A 16,575-nucleotide genomic window follows, 5' to 3' on the forward strand; every position below is an offset into this window, starting at 1 on the left:
GAGAAACTTAGAATGTTGTGACTAATAATTGAAGAATCAAGACTGGGTAGAGTGCAATAGCTCACTGCTTCTCAGCAAAATGGTCTTGACTCAGACTGTAATAGGTTAATTGYCACATCCAGAAATGAATCCTAATGATTCCCTCTAGGAGCCATTATCACATGTGGGGTTTTCATTTAGGTATTTATAACTGTAATCTTTGGTCTCAAAGCTCATGTAACTGTTCAATCCAGCAAAGGGGTTCAGAAAGGTAATACCCTGCTCTCATCCTTAGGCTTTGCTAAAAGTAGAATTTTCAGTTCTAGTTCAATCAGTCAAGCCCCTGCTATTTTCAGGCATTATTCCAATCTAACACAATTTGAATGTCAAGTGTCTTGTGTTTTGCACTCACGAGGCCCACAGGAAAGTCTAGACACAAAAAGAAAAAGAAAAAAAAAAAAAGGAAAGGAAAGAAGAAAAAATCTTTAAAAAAAAGAAAAAAAACCTGCATTTATCATAGTCAGAACATCTCCGAATGTATCAGAAAATCTGTTCTTTTTCTTTCTTCTGCAACTAGACTGAATCACGATWGTAAAAGAGTCTGTTCAGCCAGGTCTGTCTCTTCTGTTTCCACCTGGAATAAATTGCATAAATTTGCACAGCATTGCTTTGGCATAGAATCCTGAAGTATGTCTTAATTTTGCARTGGCTGTACTGAAAGTTCCCTCTTGAATGAAGTCTGTCTGTATTTCTCTCATTTGTCTGCAACAAGGATTTATTTTCCTTTTCCCCTTCCTATAATAATGCTGGTACCATGTTGTGCTGCTGTCACGCTTGTCTGCGTTTTGCGAAGAAAACTTTTTTTTATCAGTGTTTTTTTCCTGGTGTAACGCCTCTTTTATTTCTGTTGATTCTATTACTGTCAATTTGAATTTAAGGGGATTATCTGAGCCTCGTAATTTTGTAATCCCTAGACAAGATACTCAAAGAACAGTAAAAGAGGGAAAATAACATCTCTTAAAGTTTGACTTCTGTTGTGTCASCTGTATACAACTCACCTCATGTTGGTCCTGTTAATGAGTTTGCACTGTGTGGTGCAGTCAAACATGAAGCAACWGTGCTACTTCTGCTTGAAACCAGTGTTTGTGTAACTCTCCTTGAGTCAGGTAGACCTTACATGAAATAAAAAAGTAATTTGAAAAGACCCAAGGCTGAGGTTCCAACTCTGTAGCTTTGTGTATCTCTTCCTCTTTTGATTTTCCTTTTGTGCTGTTGGTACTTGGTCACCTTGCAAGGATGGGCAGTTTGCCTCTCATTGAGAATATGGTTTAGGTAGTCAAGCRAGAAGATAAAAATAATTTATAATTATTTTTTCCTACTTTAGGTTGTGAGGAAAAACATATAAAATAGGTACTAATTACTCTCTGCTGCCCTGTGTGTGAGGACTGATGATACCATTAAGGTTTCCCAGTGATGTTGCAAAATTTTAGGAGAGATTCCATGATCAGTGRTGTCAAGTAATTTGCTATATATTTTGAATTCAATCTAATTCTAATTCTAGTGGTTCTTCATTTATTTTTAAGGTATCTACCCACATATATTGGATCGAGGGGGAACATCAGGCATATTTGGAGGGATACTATAACAAGATTTTATGAACAACCCAAATAATAATCTTCAAATATGTGAAATCAGGCATTTTCTGATAGTTCTCTTGGTATTTCCTTCACTTTAATGGTAATCAGTTAATTAGCATGTCTCCTTTATCATTTTAAATGTTGAAAGTCTCACACAGAGGGAGTGAATMACCCATTTAGGGGTTACTTTGATCCACAGGTACTCCCCCATAATGGGATAGACATGCAGCCCTAGCTTTTTGAGTCCTCTTCCTTTGTTATGGGGAGCACTACTGTGGCCTGGCTGTGAAATACTCTGTATTAGTCCCTGCAMCAGTCACCAAGAGGTTTTTCTGATTTTTAAGGCCAGATATCTCTGTTTAAGAATAATAATGATGAAAACCTGAGGTCTGACTAGATGCTATTAAGCTGCCATGCCAACTAGTTTTCTGCCTGAGGCCTACTGGACATGATCCAGTGATAGTATAATCCGAAGGATTTATGATTTTTATTGCTATCTAACCACATCAGTGTAAATACTGCTGGGCTGTCTCTGCTGTCTCTTCCACCCCCTTTGGCAACTGGCAGGTTTCTTGCCCTTGTTTGATACTAAAGCAGTGTTCAAACAGGATATTTTTTCACTGTTGCCCATTTGCTAAGGAAATGAGCATCCCTGTGTTACAGAGTTGTTCTGCTTTGGGATGTCTGTTTGCTGTGGGGATGCTGATGCAGTTGTGTCCGTATCCAGTTATCTGGAAAGTTCTCCAGGTTCCCCCCCAGAAGATATCAGCATCCATCTTTTAGGAAAGAAGTGGCAGACAGAGCTGTCGCAGTAACTAGAGTATGACTAAGGACCTTTTAAAAGTCATAAAGAATAATTGCAGCTTTGGAAAATTAGACCGTAGCATGCCCAGAGGAGTGACATGTGGGAGAGTGACAAAAGCCACCAGTGTTGGACAGACCAGACAGAGGAAGGAATGCAGGAAGGATGGAAGGAAGCAATGGAAAATCTGTCTTGGTKGTTGTAGAGGGTCATTGCATTCAAATGTGTGCTGGTTTGTGAGGCTGAAAGATAAGTTTAGGGAGAGTTGTCCCTTTCCCCTTGGAGCATCCATAGCCACATGGGAGAGACTGCAAAATGTGATCTAAAGAAACAGGGTGGTATCCTGGGATGTACAGCAGAATTTAAAACATTAAATGTTCCTGCATCCACTTCAAGACTTCTTTTTTAATGTGAGGCAGGATTGTTGAGAGGATCCGCTGCCTCACATTTTGTCAGTGTTGGGAAGTTTTGTTTGATGCAATGCAATGCAGTGCAAATATAATGCTCAGTTCTGCCTGAGCAGTCCTGTAATTTAATGAGAAAAATAAAATAAAAGGTTTTTTTTTCATGGTAAGAAGCAACATATTGCCTAAAAGTGATGTATGCTTCTCTCCTGTGTTGTGTTGCTGTTCCTAAACCCCTTTTAGTGTGGGGGCTTAAGCTGCTGTTTAAAACTGCTGACCGGTTGAATTTGTGAAACAGATCATCAGCTCATTTGGAAGTATGCATCCCTTTGATATTTCAGCAAGTTCTGGCTTTTTAGGGAAACTCTAGGAGCCTGGATATTTATTTATTTAGTTAGTTAGTTAGTTAGTTAGTTAGTTAGTTTGTTTGTTTATTTTTGTAAAGAGAGCCTTTTGATGATCTTTCTGCCTGTGCTCCAAAGCCTAAGCTGCAGCCTGATATTAGTAACGCTTGGACACCTCAGCACCTCTAAAAGGAGCAGAGTTGAAAGAGGGGACAGGAAAAATGGGAGCATCAGGGAATAAAGGAAGTTTAAAGAAACTCGAAAACAGAACACCTGCAGAAGGAACAATACAGAAGAAAGAGAAAAGAGCTAGGAAAAAAAAAACAACTTGAAACCTGAAGCCTAAAAGGACTTCTGGCCAAGAACAGGTAGCAAAGAGAACATACAAAAGCATCTATTCTCTCTTCTCACTTTCCTTATTGCTAGTGATGGAAAAGGAAAAAAAAAAGAGCTAACTTTCTTGGCATTTTCTAAAGATAGACTAAAAGGCAAAAACAGGCTTATCTAGTTTTTACTAGATATTTAAGTCATTACTGTAGCACTAAAACTGCCCTTTAATTGCTGCACTGTAATTGTGGGTATTTGTTTCTTACACTGCTTAAGGTCACATAAAAATGAATAGAGGTAAAAWTAGGTTTGTGTTAAGTGCCTCATTTTGAAACTGTTTTCTGCTAGCTATCTGCAGAGACAGTACTTTCCTTTTAGTCTCCTGGTTTGACTGTTCAGTAGATATATTTTTTAATTACCAAATTGGATTTTAGCAGGTGTAGTCAGTTGATGCATTATAGGCATAAGAGATTAGTGTTTAATCCTTCTTTTTATTACTGTGTAGAATGGTATACTTGGGAAAGTATTAAAGGTGCATTGCATACTCCAGAGTACAGAAATGACATTTATTACGAGTTTTCTTTCAGCTAGCATCATTTAGGAAAAAGCTGGTGCAGAATACTGCAGGGGCCTGTAGGCTCATCTATAGTGAAAACTGCCTTAAACAATACAGAGTGGARGAAAATGGAAAGAAACCTTTTTGTGCTTTAAAACAAAAGCAGTTGTCGAAATATGAGTACTTCCCTCTTCAAGATGCTTATTCTCTTTTTCTGCATTTTATTTTTTCTCAAATAAAGACAAAAGGGGTGTGAAAGCACAGATCTTTGTGCCAGTGAGYGGTAGAGGCAGGGATTGAAAAGGGTCAGTGAATCAGATATAATTTGGACTCTGTTTGAGATACCAGTCCTGTGTTTTGCTGATGGCTGGTATTCCCGTACTGAAAAGCTGCAGAGGCATTTCTRTCGAATAGAAAGAACATTATCCCCATTTTCATTCTGGCACGCCTGTTACGACTTTGTTCTGTAAACAAAGAGGATTATGGGAACTGGAAACTAGATGGCATTTTATTAAAGAACTGTGTGAGTCTCTCCCTGTGAATGCCAGCATTGGGCAGTCTGGTGATAGCTACCTATGAAAGAAAATACTTTAAAAATAGTGTTTGAAATACTCAGGTTCGTAGGAGTGAGTCCAGTAATGAAGGAAGGAGCTTCAGTATTTCCCAAGGGTACCTTGCAACAAAACACTTTAAAAGAAAAAATTCAATGTAATTGTACAAATTAAGAATGAAAATAAATACGTTGCAGAAATAGGGAGAGGGAGGTTTATGTCCACTGTCCTTCTGTCATGTAGACTGCCAGATTGCTTTGAAAGTATGTTATTTTAGGAAACAAACATATTTATCTATCTGGAACTAGCAGTCTCTGGAGTGGAGCAGGAGAGAGAATTACATTGAATCATAGTTGTAGTAACYAGTACAAATTATTTTTACCAGCATAATATACAATTTCCCTGAAAACYTAGAACTTTTGTGAAGTAGACTACTAGACTACATCCTCATTCCACAAAGTCATATGTTAGTACTAGGGTTTTACCTAATACCTGTTGCAGATCACTAGAACTTCTTTCAGTTAATGAAAAATGTGTACAGGATGAATTAAACCTAACTCTTGCAAATCACATTTCCTTTTAATTATTGTTTTCCTAACTGAATAGACAATTAAGCAAACAGTTCAGTGTGGAAATGTGGGAAGTTAAGCTGCTATTAGTCAGATCATGAAACACCTAAAGTTGTTAAATACCTTGAATGCATCCTTGGTTTTTCCTCAGTTGAAACCTTCTGATGTGACACTTTCTCGCTGCTTGAGAGCTTCATAATGTGGCTTACACATGGAACTAGGTTGTAAAGATGGTGAAGACAAGTGTAAATAGGAATTAGAAGCAAATGGCCATATTTGGCCCTTAGTAAGTGGCAAAACTCCAGTTGGGCTTGCGTGACCCGCTGGAGCAACCCTCTAGTCGGCGTGGGCTGTGTGGCAGAATGCAGTGCTCAGCACAAGGCAGAGGGTTTCAAAAGCAATTATTGAATTAGCAGACTTCGGTAAGTAGCTGCCTTTTGACAGCCAGCTTTCTTTTCAAGTGCCACAGGTTGGTTACTCCATCGAGGCTCAAAATGAGTAGTCCTTTGAGATGTTCCTGGATGGGGTGGAGTATGGGATAAACTACAGTTCATGAATATAGAAGTAGAGAAGAAAAGGGGATTAGAAAAAAAGGCTAGAAGAACCATTAGAAACAACACTGGTGTATTGAAATATCTCTAAAGGATGCARTGACAAATCGAATTACAATACAGGTAGGGAAATGCCATTGCCTAAAAAAGGAGCTAATTATATTCCATATTTATTTTGACTCAGTAATATCTGTAGCTAATTTTCTCAGTTTACAGGTGCAAACAACATTTTTCTGTCTGATGTAGACAACCCAGGTACCAAAAATTAAATACTAAATAATGGTTTCAGGTTGGTTTCATTAAGTTCTAAAATCACACGAAATTTAAAGGTGGTGATAGAAAAGGCAAGTTAGAATGCACTTGTTTGTGATTGTAACAGTTCACCGGGATGTCACAAACCCAATCCTTTTGAAGGTCATCTATAATTGTAGTAAAGGATGTCTCATGGGCATTTCACATGCCACTCCAACAGCCATGAACTGAAATATGAGCATGTGCACTGTGTTAGTAGGACTAACAGATCATCTTACAGATACAGAAGCAGCCAGTATGAATAAATCACTAATTTATAAATGAAGGGGGAGGAGGGGCATTATATGGGGTTTCTTGTGTATTTTTCTCCTGGTTCTCTCTCTGCAAAGTAAACACTTGTTATCATTATATATAAATACAGAGTGTTCTTGGAGAGTGTTCAGATATTAAGTATGCAGATAGCTAGACAGTTCAGGCAGAATGTTTCCATACAGWTTCTCATTCTGTCAAAGGTAAAAGTGGTATCTAGTAGGTAGTTGTACCTAAGATACTTTATTATTCTGTTTATTTTGTCTGCTGCAAAAGGAACCCAAGTGGATTAAATACCCCTAGGATTTCCATTTCATGATGCACACTCTTAACTGTATTGCTGAAGTACAAGTGTTGTTAGCACTTGGCATTTGTTACAATTTCCATAATGTCTGCTAAGTGAGCCTTTGCCTTGAGGTTGATGCTTAGGCACTGAGAAGAGCATTCAAGAGGAGTAGTAGAGTTGCAACAAATTTACAGAAGGAAGCACACTAGTTTGCTTCTGTATGTGTGGATGTTATCTAGAAATGAATATTTTTCAATGCAAAAAATCCAGATGGCAAACACAGTCTCATGATGAACATGAGTTATGAAAATGCAGTATTATTATTCTGTATTACACACGAACATAATATGTTCATGAAAAAATYGATGTTGATATAGCCCATTGTATATTTTTTGCTCAGTCTTTGTTTGGATAGAGTAATTCTGATACTATTTGCCTAAGACAAAAGAGCAGAAGCAGGTTGTCAAAGAGTGCAAACCARCATGAGTAGCTGAAAAAAAGGGTTTTATTGTCTGAGAAATAGTTCTTGGTAATTGGAAGATTACCAGTAAGATGCATGAGGTTAGACGTGTTTTATAGATACTATGAATCATTCATCTCATTAGACCTGTGCATGAGTGGGGGTGATCTCTGGTGCCCTTTAAATGAATTTGCATGTCTAGTTCTTAATGTTTTGTATATTACACATCTGTGCATATGTTGTAATTGCTTCCATGCGAGAGTGCTAAACTGAAAGCTTCCTTTAATACCATGGAGCAGTAGATTTTCATTTTACTATGTTGTCGTCTCAGAGGTCCTCGTTTATTCTTTATTTAATAGAATATGCTTGCCTTGGTTTTAGGACAAGAAAAGACTCAAATTAGGATATTAATGGTCTTTTGTTTTAGGGTGTAGTATTTAATAATAATCATATGCTAATACTAAATACAATTTTTCTTCTGTTTAAAGACCCTACTTTTGTAAATCCTTCTGCACAGCCTTACTATGAGCCTGTGAACTGGGTGCATTTACTCCCATATTGCATATTACTGCTTTGATATGGCCAAAGGTATTCTCTTTAAAACTGAAACAGTCATATTTGAGCTTGATTGAATACTTCCTAGGGTTTTCAAATAATGTGCTTCTGAAAAGCAGATACTTTCAGAAGATGCGCAAGATACTCAAATACTTAAATCCATGAGTTATTTTTATGAAYTATGATACTCGTATCTGATCATTTTTGCCAAGTGTTACTAAAAAGCAATAAAATCGGATACTTGATTACTCTTTCTACTGCATATAAAGGGATTCAGGTTCTACAGAGTATATCTAGTTAACCTTCTTTTAAGTGGAAAAAAATTCTGTGATTGATCTATCAACATAAAGTGACTTGTGGAAAGCATGCCTCCCTTTCCTGTGGTTTTTAGAAAAGAACATGGTTGCATAAGCAGTCATTTTTTCACAGTAAAAAAAAACATTTCCTGTAGCATTTTTGAAAAAAAAAAAAAAAAAAAAAACTTTGCCTAAAGCATACTGTCAGAAATCACTCTTTGTTCATACTAGTTGAACACTGAAAAATGAAGCAAAGTGATCCAAATCGAATTTACAAGACTGATAACCATGTGGTTGGGGAGAGAGTAGCTGCTGCACAACCTGTACTCTGTCAAGGGAATTTAATTATAGATGGTTATACTTGACTATAATTCGTTAATGTGTGCTCCTTGCAAAGGGAGAATAATTCTCACATTGACAATTTTATATGTTTTTACCAGGATACTGTCAGAGGAAGGGATTTCATTGAATTTCATAATGCATGGTCGCCTGGAGGAAGAATATCAATRAAGTGGCTAGCAGGGTGGTTTTTTCTTGGTTTTATTTTTGTGCTACTGGAATCTACATATAAGGAGATGGGGAAAAATAAATCCTCTTCTTCATGAATTTGAATATCTAAAATACTGATATATTCTATTTTTGTTAGGAAATATTTTTTTATTAAAAAAATATTTTTTTTATGTTGTTGTGACATCTTAGTCTTTTGGACCATAATGACTAATACTCATTTTGGCTTTCACCATTTTGAAACACAGTAATTATCAAAGATTAGATCRATCTCCATTCTCTTCCCCTCTGTACTTTTCTGAAGTAAGTCTGAGAAGAGCCAGAGGTGGAGCTGGCTATGTTCTSTGTCCTTTCGAGACACTCTTTTGAACAGCAGATTGTGAGAGCAGTTGCAGCTGAGTTGAGAGGTTAGCGGAGGCACAGAGCTACGGGTTTTATTGCTGGCTGGTGGGTTTTTTTTTGTTTTTGACTTACATGAACTGTGAACTGTTTGTGAGAGTTTTGTTTGCGGCCAGTGGTAGCATTTCAAGGATGCCAAGCTTCCTCCTTTGGGGTTGGAGTGGTCTGTGCCGCTGTAACAAGTATAAGTAGCACTGTTTAATAGTGCAGTCATTAAATTCTTACATCGTATCTAAATGTAGTGACTTTTGAGTAAGCTCTTCTTGGTCATCTTTTTATTTTTGTGCTGGGCAATAGAGTCTACCCAGCTCTGAAGKTGGACCAATCAGAGTTACAGAATTAGAACTGTGGTAGTGATTTCTACATACTGGAATAGTTGCTTTGAGTAGTAGTTTTGTATTCTTGGCTTTGAGTCATGCATTTTCTCAGTAGGCTATTGCATTCTAACACAGTGTTGCAGTGAGCTGACTCAGACCTGTGTTGAAGAATGTGGGAAGTCAATGGGATGGTTAACATCTGGGACCTGGACCTTCTGCCTCTCAGTTTTTTCCTCCCATGTGAACAGCAGACCAGAGGATCTGTCACCTCCAGATTCTGCAGACCTGTAGATTATAGGAAAGGAAGTTGTTTTACCTGATAAAGCAGGTAGGATGGACTTGAGGAGTCATAGGGATTGCTTAAATATATGACAACTTAWGCAAGAGGCTGAGTATTTACTAGAATTTCAGAAAAGCATTCTCTCTGCTTACTAAGAAGACCTGAGGTGACCTCTCTAAGGAGGATCATAGAACAAGCCCTGCTGGTGAGGCTTCAGCATTTTACCRAGGCAGGTTTGTTCTTCTGGGGCTCAGAGCTTTGTGGGTGTGGCACGCTCTTCTCCCCAAGATGCRGCTGGCCTTTCACAGGAAAAGACCTTTGGAAAGAGACCTATAACTATCCCTGCCCAATCCAGCAAGAGTAAAATTAATACAGTTGATGCTGTATCATTTATTTATTTCGAGTAGTGTTGTGCTTTGTCTCATTTTTGTACCTGATGGACCCTTTTAAAGTACAGTCTTTTSTGTCAGGAGAGGGAAAATGGGGGATTTTGGATAACTGAAAGGGTGCAATAAGGAAAGAAGGTTAGTCTGTCATCTGAACATCGGTTTRGTCCTTGAAGTTCAAATACCAGAAAGCATGATTCTTCTTCTCAGTACCTTCCTGAAAACAGTGCATTACAGAAGAAAGCATATGATGCATGACTTTTAGTAGTGATTTTTCTTGAGAGGGACCTTTAGGTTTTGAAGCTAAATAGTTTGTGCATGGTTTAGCACAATATAAAAAGTCCAATAACTGAAATGAGGCAYAAAGCCTCATTTCATCTTCACTATGTGGATTTCAACACAACCTTCATAATGATGTTTTGCACTTCTATTGCCCATACAATAAAAATATTTCATGATGCTTTGGAAACATTAAAGAGCGATCATTGGTTATGAAAGTACACTTCAATTTTTTTCTCTTAATATTATTTGCAGTAACCCAGAAGATAAGTGGTGGTGAAAAGAATTTGGTAAAGAAGACAGTAACCTGTTATCAGTTCTATTTTATGCACATCACATCTTTATCTATACAGTTGGTTTTACTGACTTCTTGTTCCAGTGTGTGTCTTTCAGACATGACAAAATGAAGGAAGAGGGGAATTAAACGAGAATAGGTGATTCCTAGGTAGATAAATGGACATGTGTGGTACATAATATGAGCTAAAAAAAGGAAACTACAACAACAAAACAAACACAAAAACAAAACAAAACAAAAAAAAACCAAAGTCTTCAACTTACGTTTTCTCTGTGAGGTAAGAATTTACTGCCTCCTCCATCTTGTCAATGAGTGATGAGGAAACAGTCACAGAGCTCACAAGTAATCAATTGAGATGGGACAACTGAATCACAGCCTGATGTGGGCACAGAATTTAATGTTTTTAACATATTTCTGGRKTTYTGCCTTACCACCATTGGGAAGGAARGTTCTAGAAACAGARTTGTKTTTGCAGTTGTGGTTRCAGTGTAATAAAAATTTTTGAKTGCTTTCAATGAACTGGCTTGACTGTGTCTTTGCAAGGCTTGAGTAGTAAATCCCTGTAGTCATAGACTGACAGCCATCTAACATGTACCATAGGGCACAGAAGGAGATGGTTTTCCTTCTGGCAGTGGGCTGAACCTGTAGGAGGGAGGCTGTTCCTATCTAGGGTTAAAATCTCTGCCTAGCAGTCCACAGAAGAATATCATTGTTACATGACATGGGCTGACTCCTAAAGTCTAAGTCTTAACTCATAATTACATGTGACAAGAGCAGCAACAAGTATCTCTGCTTTCGAGTTTGTTCTTAATGCATTTTATGTCACACTGAATTCAAGTGAGCTGCTTTCAATTTCTTTTTGTTTTTCATTTTATGTCTGTTTTACAGTGAGGTTTCGAAGCTGTGATGTAAACAAAAAAATACACTTTGGRAGCAGTGAGCCAGAAGCTTTCAGAGTAGGTGAAGATGGTGTGGTCTATGCAGARCGAAGCTTTCAGCTTTCAGCGGAGCCCACAGAGTTTGTCGTGTCTGCTCAAGACAAGGAAACCCAGCAAGAATGGCAAATGAGAGTGAAGCTAACCCCTGAACCAGCCTTCACAGGGGCTTCAGAAAAGGTAAAGCAGCAGCTAAATGCAGCCTGTATAAATGTATCTCCACAAAGAGGCCCAAAAATAAGGGTTTAATGCTGCCTGTCATGCACCTCTCCATGAACCAGCTTATTAATGGACATCTAGTGCATGCAAAGTTGGAGTTTAGAGGGACCTTTGTAGTCTTTTTTCCTGTAGTTCTGCTAAGGCATGGAAAGGCATGCCTGTTTAACTATATAGGGTTCTTTATGTTTGAACTTTTTGTTTGTATAGCTTGAGATTTATACCTGAATTTAAGTCTCACACAGCCATTTCTTTATTTTAAATTGCCTGAAAGTATTATAGTATTTATTCAAGCWGTTAAATATAACCACAAAATAAACAAATCTGTGATAGAATGCATCAGTCACATTTATTAGATGGGAGCTGTAGATTTACAGCAGTWAGTAGGAAAGCACTTCTGGCAGGGAATATTGGCTTTGTCTTGTCCCGTCATAATCAAATTGGAGATTKTAAATTATTCATGATTCCAGCACTACTTGGTAAGGAAGATAGTCTCCCTCTGCTGGAACCTGCCATAGGATGAACCATGTACTGTAACAAAAATCAGACACAGCAATATGCAATTAGCAATGCATTTACTTTAGAAACGCCTATTAGTTTTCTACCTTTTTTTGTTTTATTACCTGTTGCCTGCTGTTTCTTGCCTTCTCCTTAGTGAAGGAGAAGTGCTTGGTTTACAAAAAAAGAAAAAATTTATTCATAAACATACCTGTAATAGGTACACATTAAAGATTTAAGCATAATGTCAAAATAGGTAATGTGGTTATGCAAGACATTTTTCCTGAGAACACACTGGAGACTGCTGCTGTGTAATCCTCGTTTTTTTGTTTGCTTACTTGGTGATYGTGTTAAATCTACTAAGGCATGTTTTTAACAATGGAAATACTGTCATTTTGTTCATGGAAGCGGAGTAAAAGAGCRGATGCTTAGATGTGCCAGAGCATGCCCTGTTTATTCCAAAGACACTGTTCAGGTGTCCTTACCATCAACAGAATGTAGAGTAGTAGAATGTGGCCTTCAGCTGAGCATCTATTCATGCTCTGTGACATTGTTGATGAGATTTTTTAAAAAGTTCTTCTTTTAAAAGATTTGGAAAAAGTTTTTSTTGCYCTGTTTCCAACCTTAAACAAGCTAGCTGTGTCTGCTGTCATCCAAAGGTTGAAATGACTGCAGATATAGAGGGGAATAGGAAGGGAATGTTGACACCCAGCAGAGATTAATGCCCAGTGTGTAAAGTGGGTCATCTACTGCATCCATCATGGCTGACACAGGTTTAAAATAATTACAGCATTAATTCTATGGGATTTAATAGGGTCATAAATATTTGAGACATTCCTTAGCAGTTGTATTAAACTTCTCTTGGAACTCAAATTATATTATAGCACACCCAGATCTAAATTTAGTGTACAATAGCACATTACCTGAACTGAAACTCTACCTAATGAGAAATACATAAAGCCATTCTGTTATATTCTGCAGAATATTAACTACTTCTCAGAAAGTGCAGAATAGTTTACACSGTAGTGCCATGTTATAAATGGTTTATAATTCCCTTTCTTCTAGTTAAGTAGGGAAAAACAGGGTTCTTAAAATTTTGTAATGCAGTTGTAAGTGATACTGGTTATTTTCAAACTGCCTTGTGAATGCAAATAAAACAGTTCGATGAACACAGGAAAAACAGCCTTTCAGTCAATTATGTAATTGTCCCTGAGTTACTTTATAATGTCTACTAGTAATTCTCCTTCTAACATGTACTTAATTTTATCTTGTACCTGGGAAAGGACCAAAGGAAAATTGAAGAAATCATATTTCCATGGCAACAATACAAGCACAGCAGCCCTCTGAAGAGGCAGAAGAGAGACTGGGTTATTCCTCCAATCAACCTACCAGAAAATTCCAAAGGACCTTTTCCTCAGGAATTAGTTAGGGTAAGGAAGTTAATAGAAGTGTGATTTCAGCATTCCTCAGAGAGATCTTGGAGAGATTTTGTGTAAATGATGTCTTGTTCATCGTCCAGACATTCATCAGAGTCTTTTAGGCTGGTTTCTTGTTGTTACCTCTGCATTGCATGCTGGGATGCATCTAATTTCCTGGGGTTTGAGTTGTCCCTTTGCTTCTGTAGTGGTGGAAGATGACCTTTTTGGGTGTGTTAAGTGTTAAGGGGTATTTCTGCTAGATCAGGAGTACTCCAGTCTCCTGCACTGAAATTCTGTGCCTGGGAAATGGTGTGGGAGTGAGCAGGAAGCAAAGTGCACCAAGAGGCCAAAGGGAATGGGATCAGATGGGGTGAGGACAGCAGCTGTTCCACAGGACTCTGCTGCCCAGAAGTGGCCATTGCAAGGAGCCAAGCACCTCTTTCTGGGCTGGCTTCCAACCATGGTGCTGGCTGGCCATGATCAATTTGTTGTAACTTGGCAGACCGTTAGCCCAAGTTGATTGGACACAGTTTCACTCTGTTCTGTTTGATGTGTGTGCTGGTGATTCAGCTGCTCCTCACAGGTGCAGTGTCCTTCAGTTGTTTCCTTGGAAGATGAAACAAGTTCAGTCTCTAAGCAAAAATGGCAAGTTTCTAAAGAGCTGGCCTGTAGTGGAAGAGAGTCTGTAGCTTTGGGCTGGGAAGATACAGGATAAGGAGCAAAATACAAACCAGGCTTTTAATTTCACATGTAATTTTATGATAGGATATGTTTTCTCTAAGATGTAAACAATTCTGTTTAAGGTAAAAATACTTAYTTTTGTTTAACACAGATCATTTTTATTCTGAGAAACAGACAGGGATAATTTTACATTTCTGAAAATTCATTGATCAGCTTTCTAACAAAAAATGCTGTTGAAAACTTCAAACTTTATACCTGTACTCTGTACCATTTCGAGAATAATTATTTTTGCAAGTGCAGCTTAAGGAGCAAGGATGAAATAAAGAGAGCTGCTGCTTGTCTCAGCAGCAGCCCCGTCCAGCGGTTGTTTGTAACTAATGTGAACTTCACTTTTTGTRACACACAGATTAGGTCTGATCGTGATAAAAGCCTTTCGCTACGGTACAGTGTGACTGGCCCAGGAGCTGACCAGCCTCCAACAGGCATCTTCATCATCAACCCCATCTCAGGACAGCTGTCTGTGACGAAGCCTTTAGACCGGGAGCAGATTGCTTCTTTTCATGTAAGAGTTTAATTTACCATAAATCAGATTATCAAATTGAAGACGAACATCTGCTTCAAACATGACTTGAGCAGCCAGCGTTTAGTTTTGTATGAGATATGATTTGAAGAGTTTGTAGCAGATTTGTATTTATTGTACTTAATAAGGCTAACTCTTACTATATTTAAGCAGCTTAAATACATTAACWTACATAAACAGTGATTAAATGTATTTAGATAAAGTAATTTTAAAAGATTGAAATGTGGATACTGTGGCTTATATTTCAAGTACAGACCATTGATCACAATATCCACTGAATTGTATACTTTTCAAAAGTCTATTTTTAATTCAGCAACKTAAATTGGGATGTGACTGCTGTTCGAATTGCAGCAGCTGTGATTTGAGAAATGGATGGGAAGAGTAACGTACCAATTTTTATTTTAGGGGCAAATCTAAGCATTTTAATAGAATTGTAAATTAGGTCTGTCAGCTTATGAAAATGATACTCTTTGCTCTAAAGAAATTGACAAAGTAGATCACAGATTCCAGTATTAGTGGAAGAGGAAAGTTTCAAGGCAGAGGGAAAGCAGGCTGTGACCTAAAGTTGTCTGTGCTTTTGGGAAACAATGCTGAAATCGCTACAGAAGCCACCCAGCTCCTGGAGAGTTTTCCAGCATGTTGTGGATTAAAACACTCCCTGCCTTGTGCTCCAGGGAGCCCTTTGAGTGCTGTTCCTAAACAGAGGACACAGCAGGAGGCATCTGGGGGAGGTGTGGGTGAAAGGCTCTCTCAAACAGCAGCTCCAGCATCCATATGATTTTAACTGAGCATTTTGTATCAGCAATTCAAGATTTACTGACTTAGGAATTTACATTTRTATGAGTCATTTTCAGAGTGGTGAGTTAATAATGCCATCTTGTTGCTTTCTAGTAGTTTTGTAACCATAAGATATGTGTGTGTTTGTGTGTGTATATATATATATGTGTGTATATATATATATATATAATGGGCATCAGCAGACCTGCTGTAGGAGAAGGTTGCTGTTTTCCCTAGCAGAGGCCATGCTCTGGTCTAAGTACATAGATTTACATTTAAATCCGCATATTTTTAGAGAATGTTTTCTAATAATCATTAAAACCAGAATTCTCYATGACAGTAGGTACTGGTACTAATCAAAATTACATGATCTAAAATAATTTTCATCAAATCAAATAAGGAAGTCTGCAACTTAAAATAGTTTGGAAGTCTGAACAGCGGGTCCATTAGCAACTTGAAAACTTAAAAGGTCGATATGAGGGAGCAGTGGCAGATAACAAAATACACTGAGCTAAAAATGTCTGGCCTGAAACTTCCTGTCACTATTATTATATCTATTTGCACCTGTATGTTTTGCAAATTCTAATACTTTTAATGATTTTTTTCAGCTGAGAGCACACGCAGTGGATGTAAATGGAAACCAGGTGGAGAATCCTATTGACATTGTTATTAATGTCATTGACATGAATGACAATAGACCTGAATTCTTACACCAGGTTTGGAATGGGACAGTCCCTGAGGGATCAAAGCCAGGTAATATATAGCTTTTGGGAGCCAGGGGTATTATCTTGAGGTATCATATTTCCAGTATCATTTTGAAGGTGTGATGAAGGGGGTGCGTTTAGACTTTGTAATACTTTGAAAGTTGTCTTTAGTGTGATGATCAAAATCTCAGATACTGTCTTCTTATTTCACCCTATTTTGAATGTACTTTTTAGCATGCTAGGATTCATTTCTAAAAGACAAAATTGCTATGTGCATGAACTAAAAGCAGGGAAAGCTTTAAGAATATGACTTCTGGTTCATGTTTTTGAAAATGCTAATTATAACATCACAGTTCTTACATTTATTTTTATGATAGACATTGATGTTCATTTAGTTGACAGGTCAGGGTATAAGAGACTTCCGA

General features: G+C 37.7%; 1 protein-coding gene across 1 annotated transcript in view; it reads left to right on the forward strand.

Annotated features, from left to right (window-relative positions):
• Window positions 1-16,575, forward strand: part of CDH2 (cadherin 2) — a 116,564-nt gene that overhangs the window by 66,736 nt on the left and 33,253 nt on the right. The window contains exons 3-6 of the mRNA XM_057367236.1: window positions 11,230-11,456; window positions 13,274-13,420; window positions 14,496-14,651; window positions 16,055-16,199. Coding sequence (XP_057223219.1) covers window positions 11,230-11,456; window positions 13,274-13,420; window positions 14,496-14,651; window positions 16,055-16,199 — 675 coding nt within the window. The remainder of the gene's footprint in view (window positions 1-11,229; window positions 11,457-13,273; window positions 13,421-14,495; window positions 14,652-16,054; window positions 16,200-16,575) is intronic.

The sequence above is a fragment of the Malurus melanocephalus genome, unplaced genomic scaffold (assembly GCF_030028575.1).
Source record: "Malurus melanocephalus ecotype Western Australia unplaced genomic scaffold, MMel_1.1 scaffold_76, whole genome shotgun sequence".
Taxonomy (NCBI): domain Eukaryota; kingdom Metazoa; phylum Chordata; class Aves; order Passeriformes; family Maluridae; genus Malurus; species Malurus melanocephalus.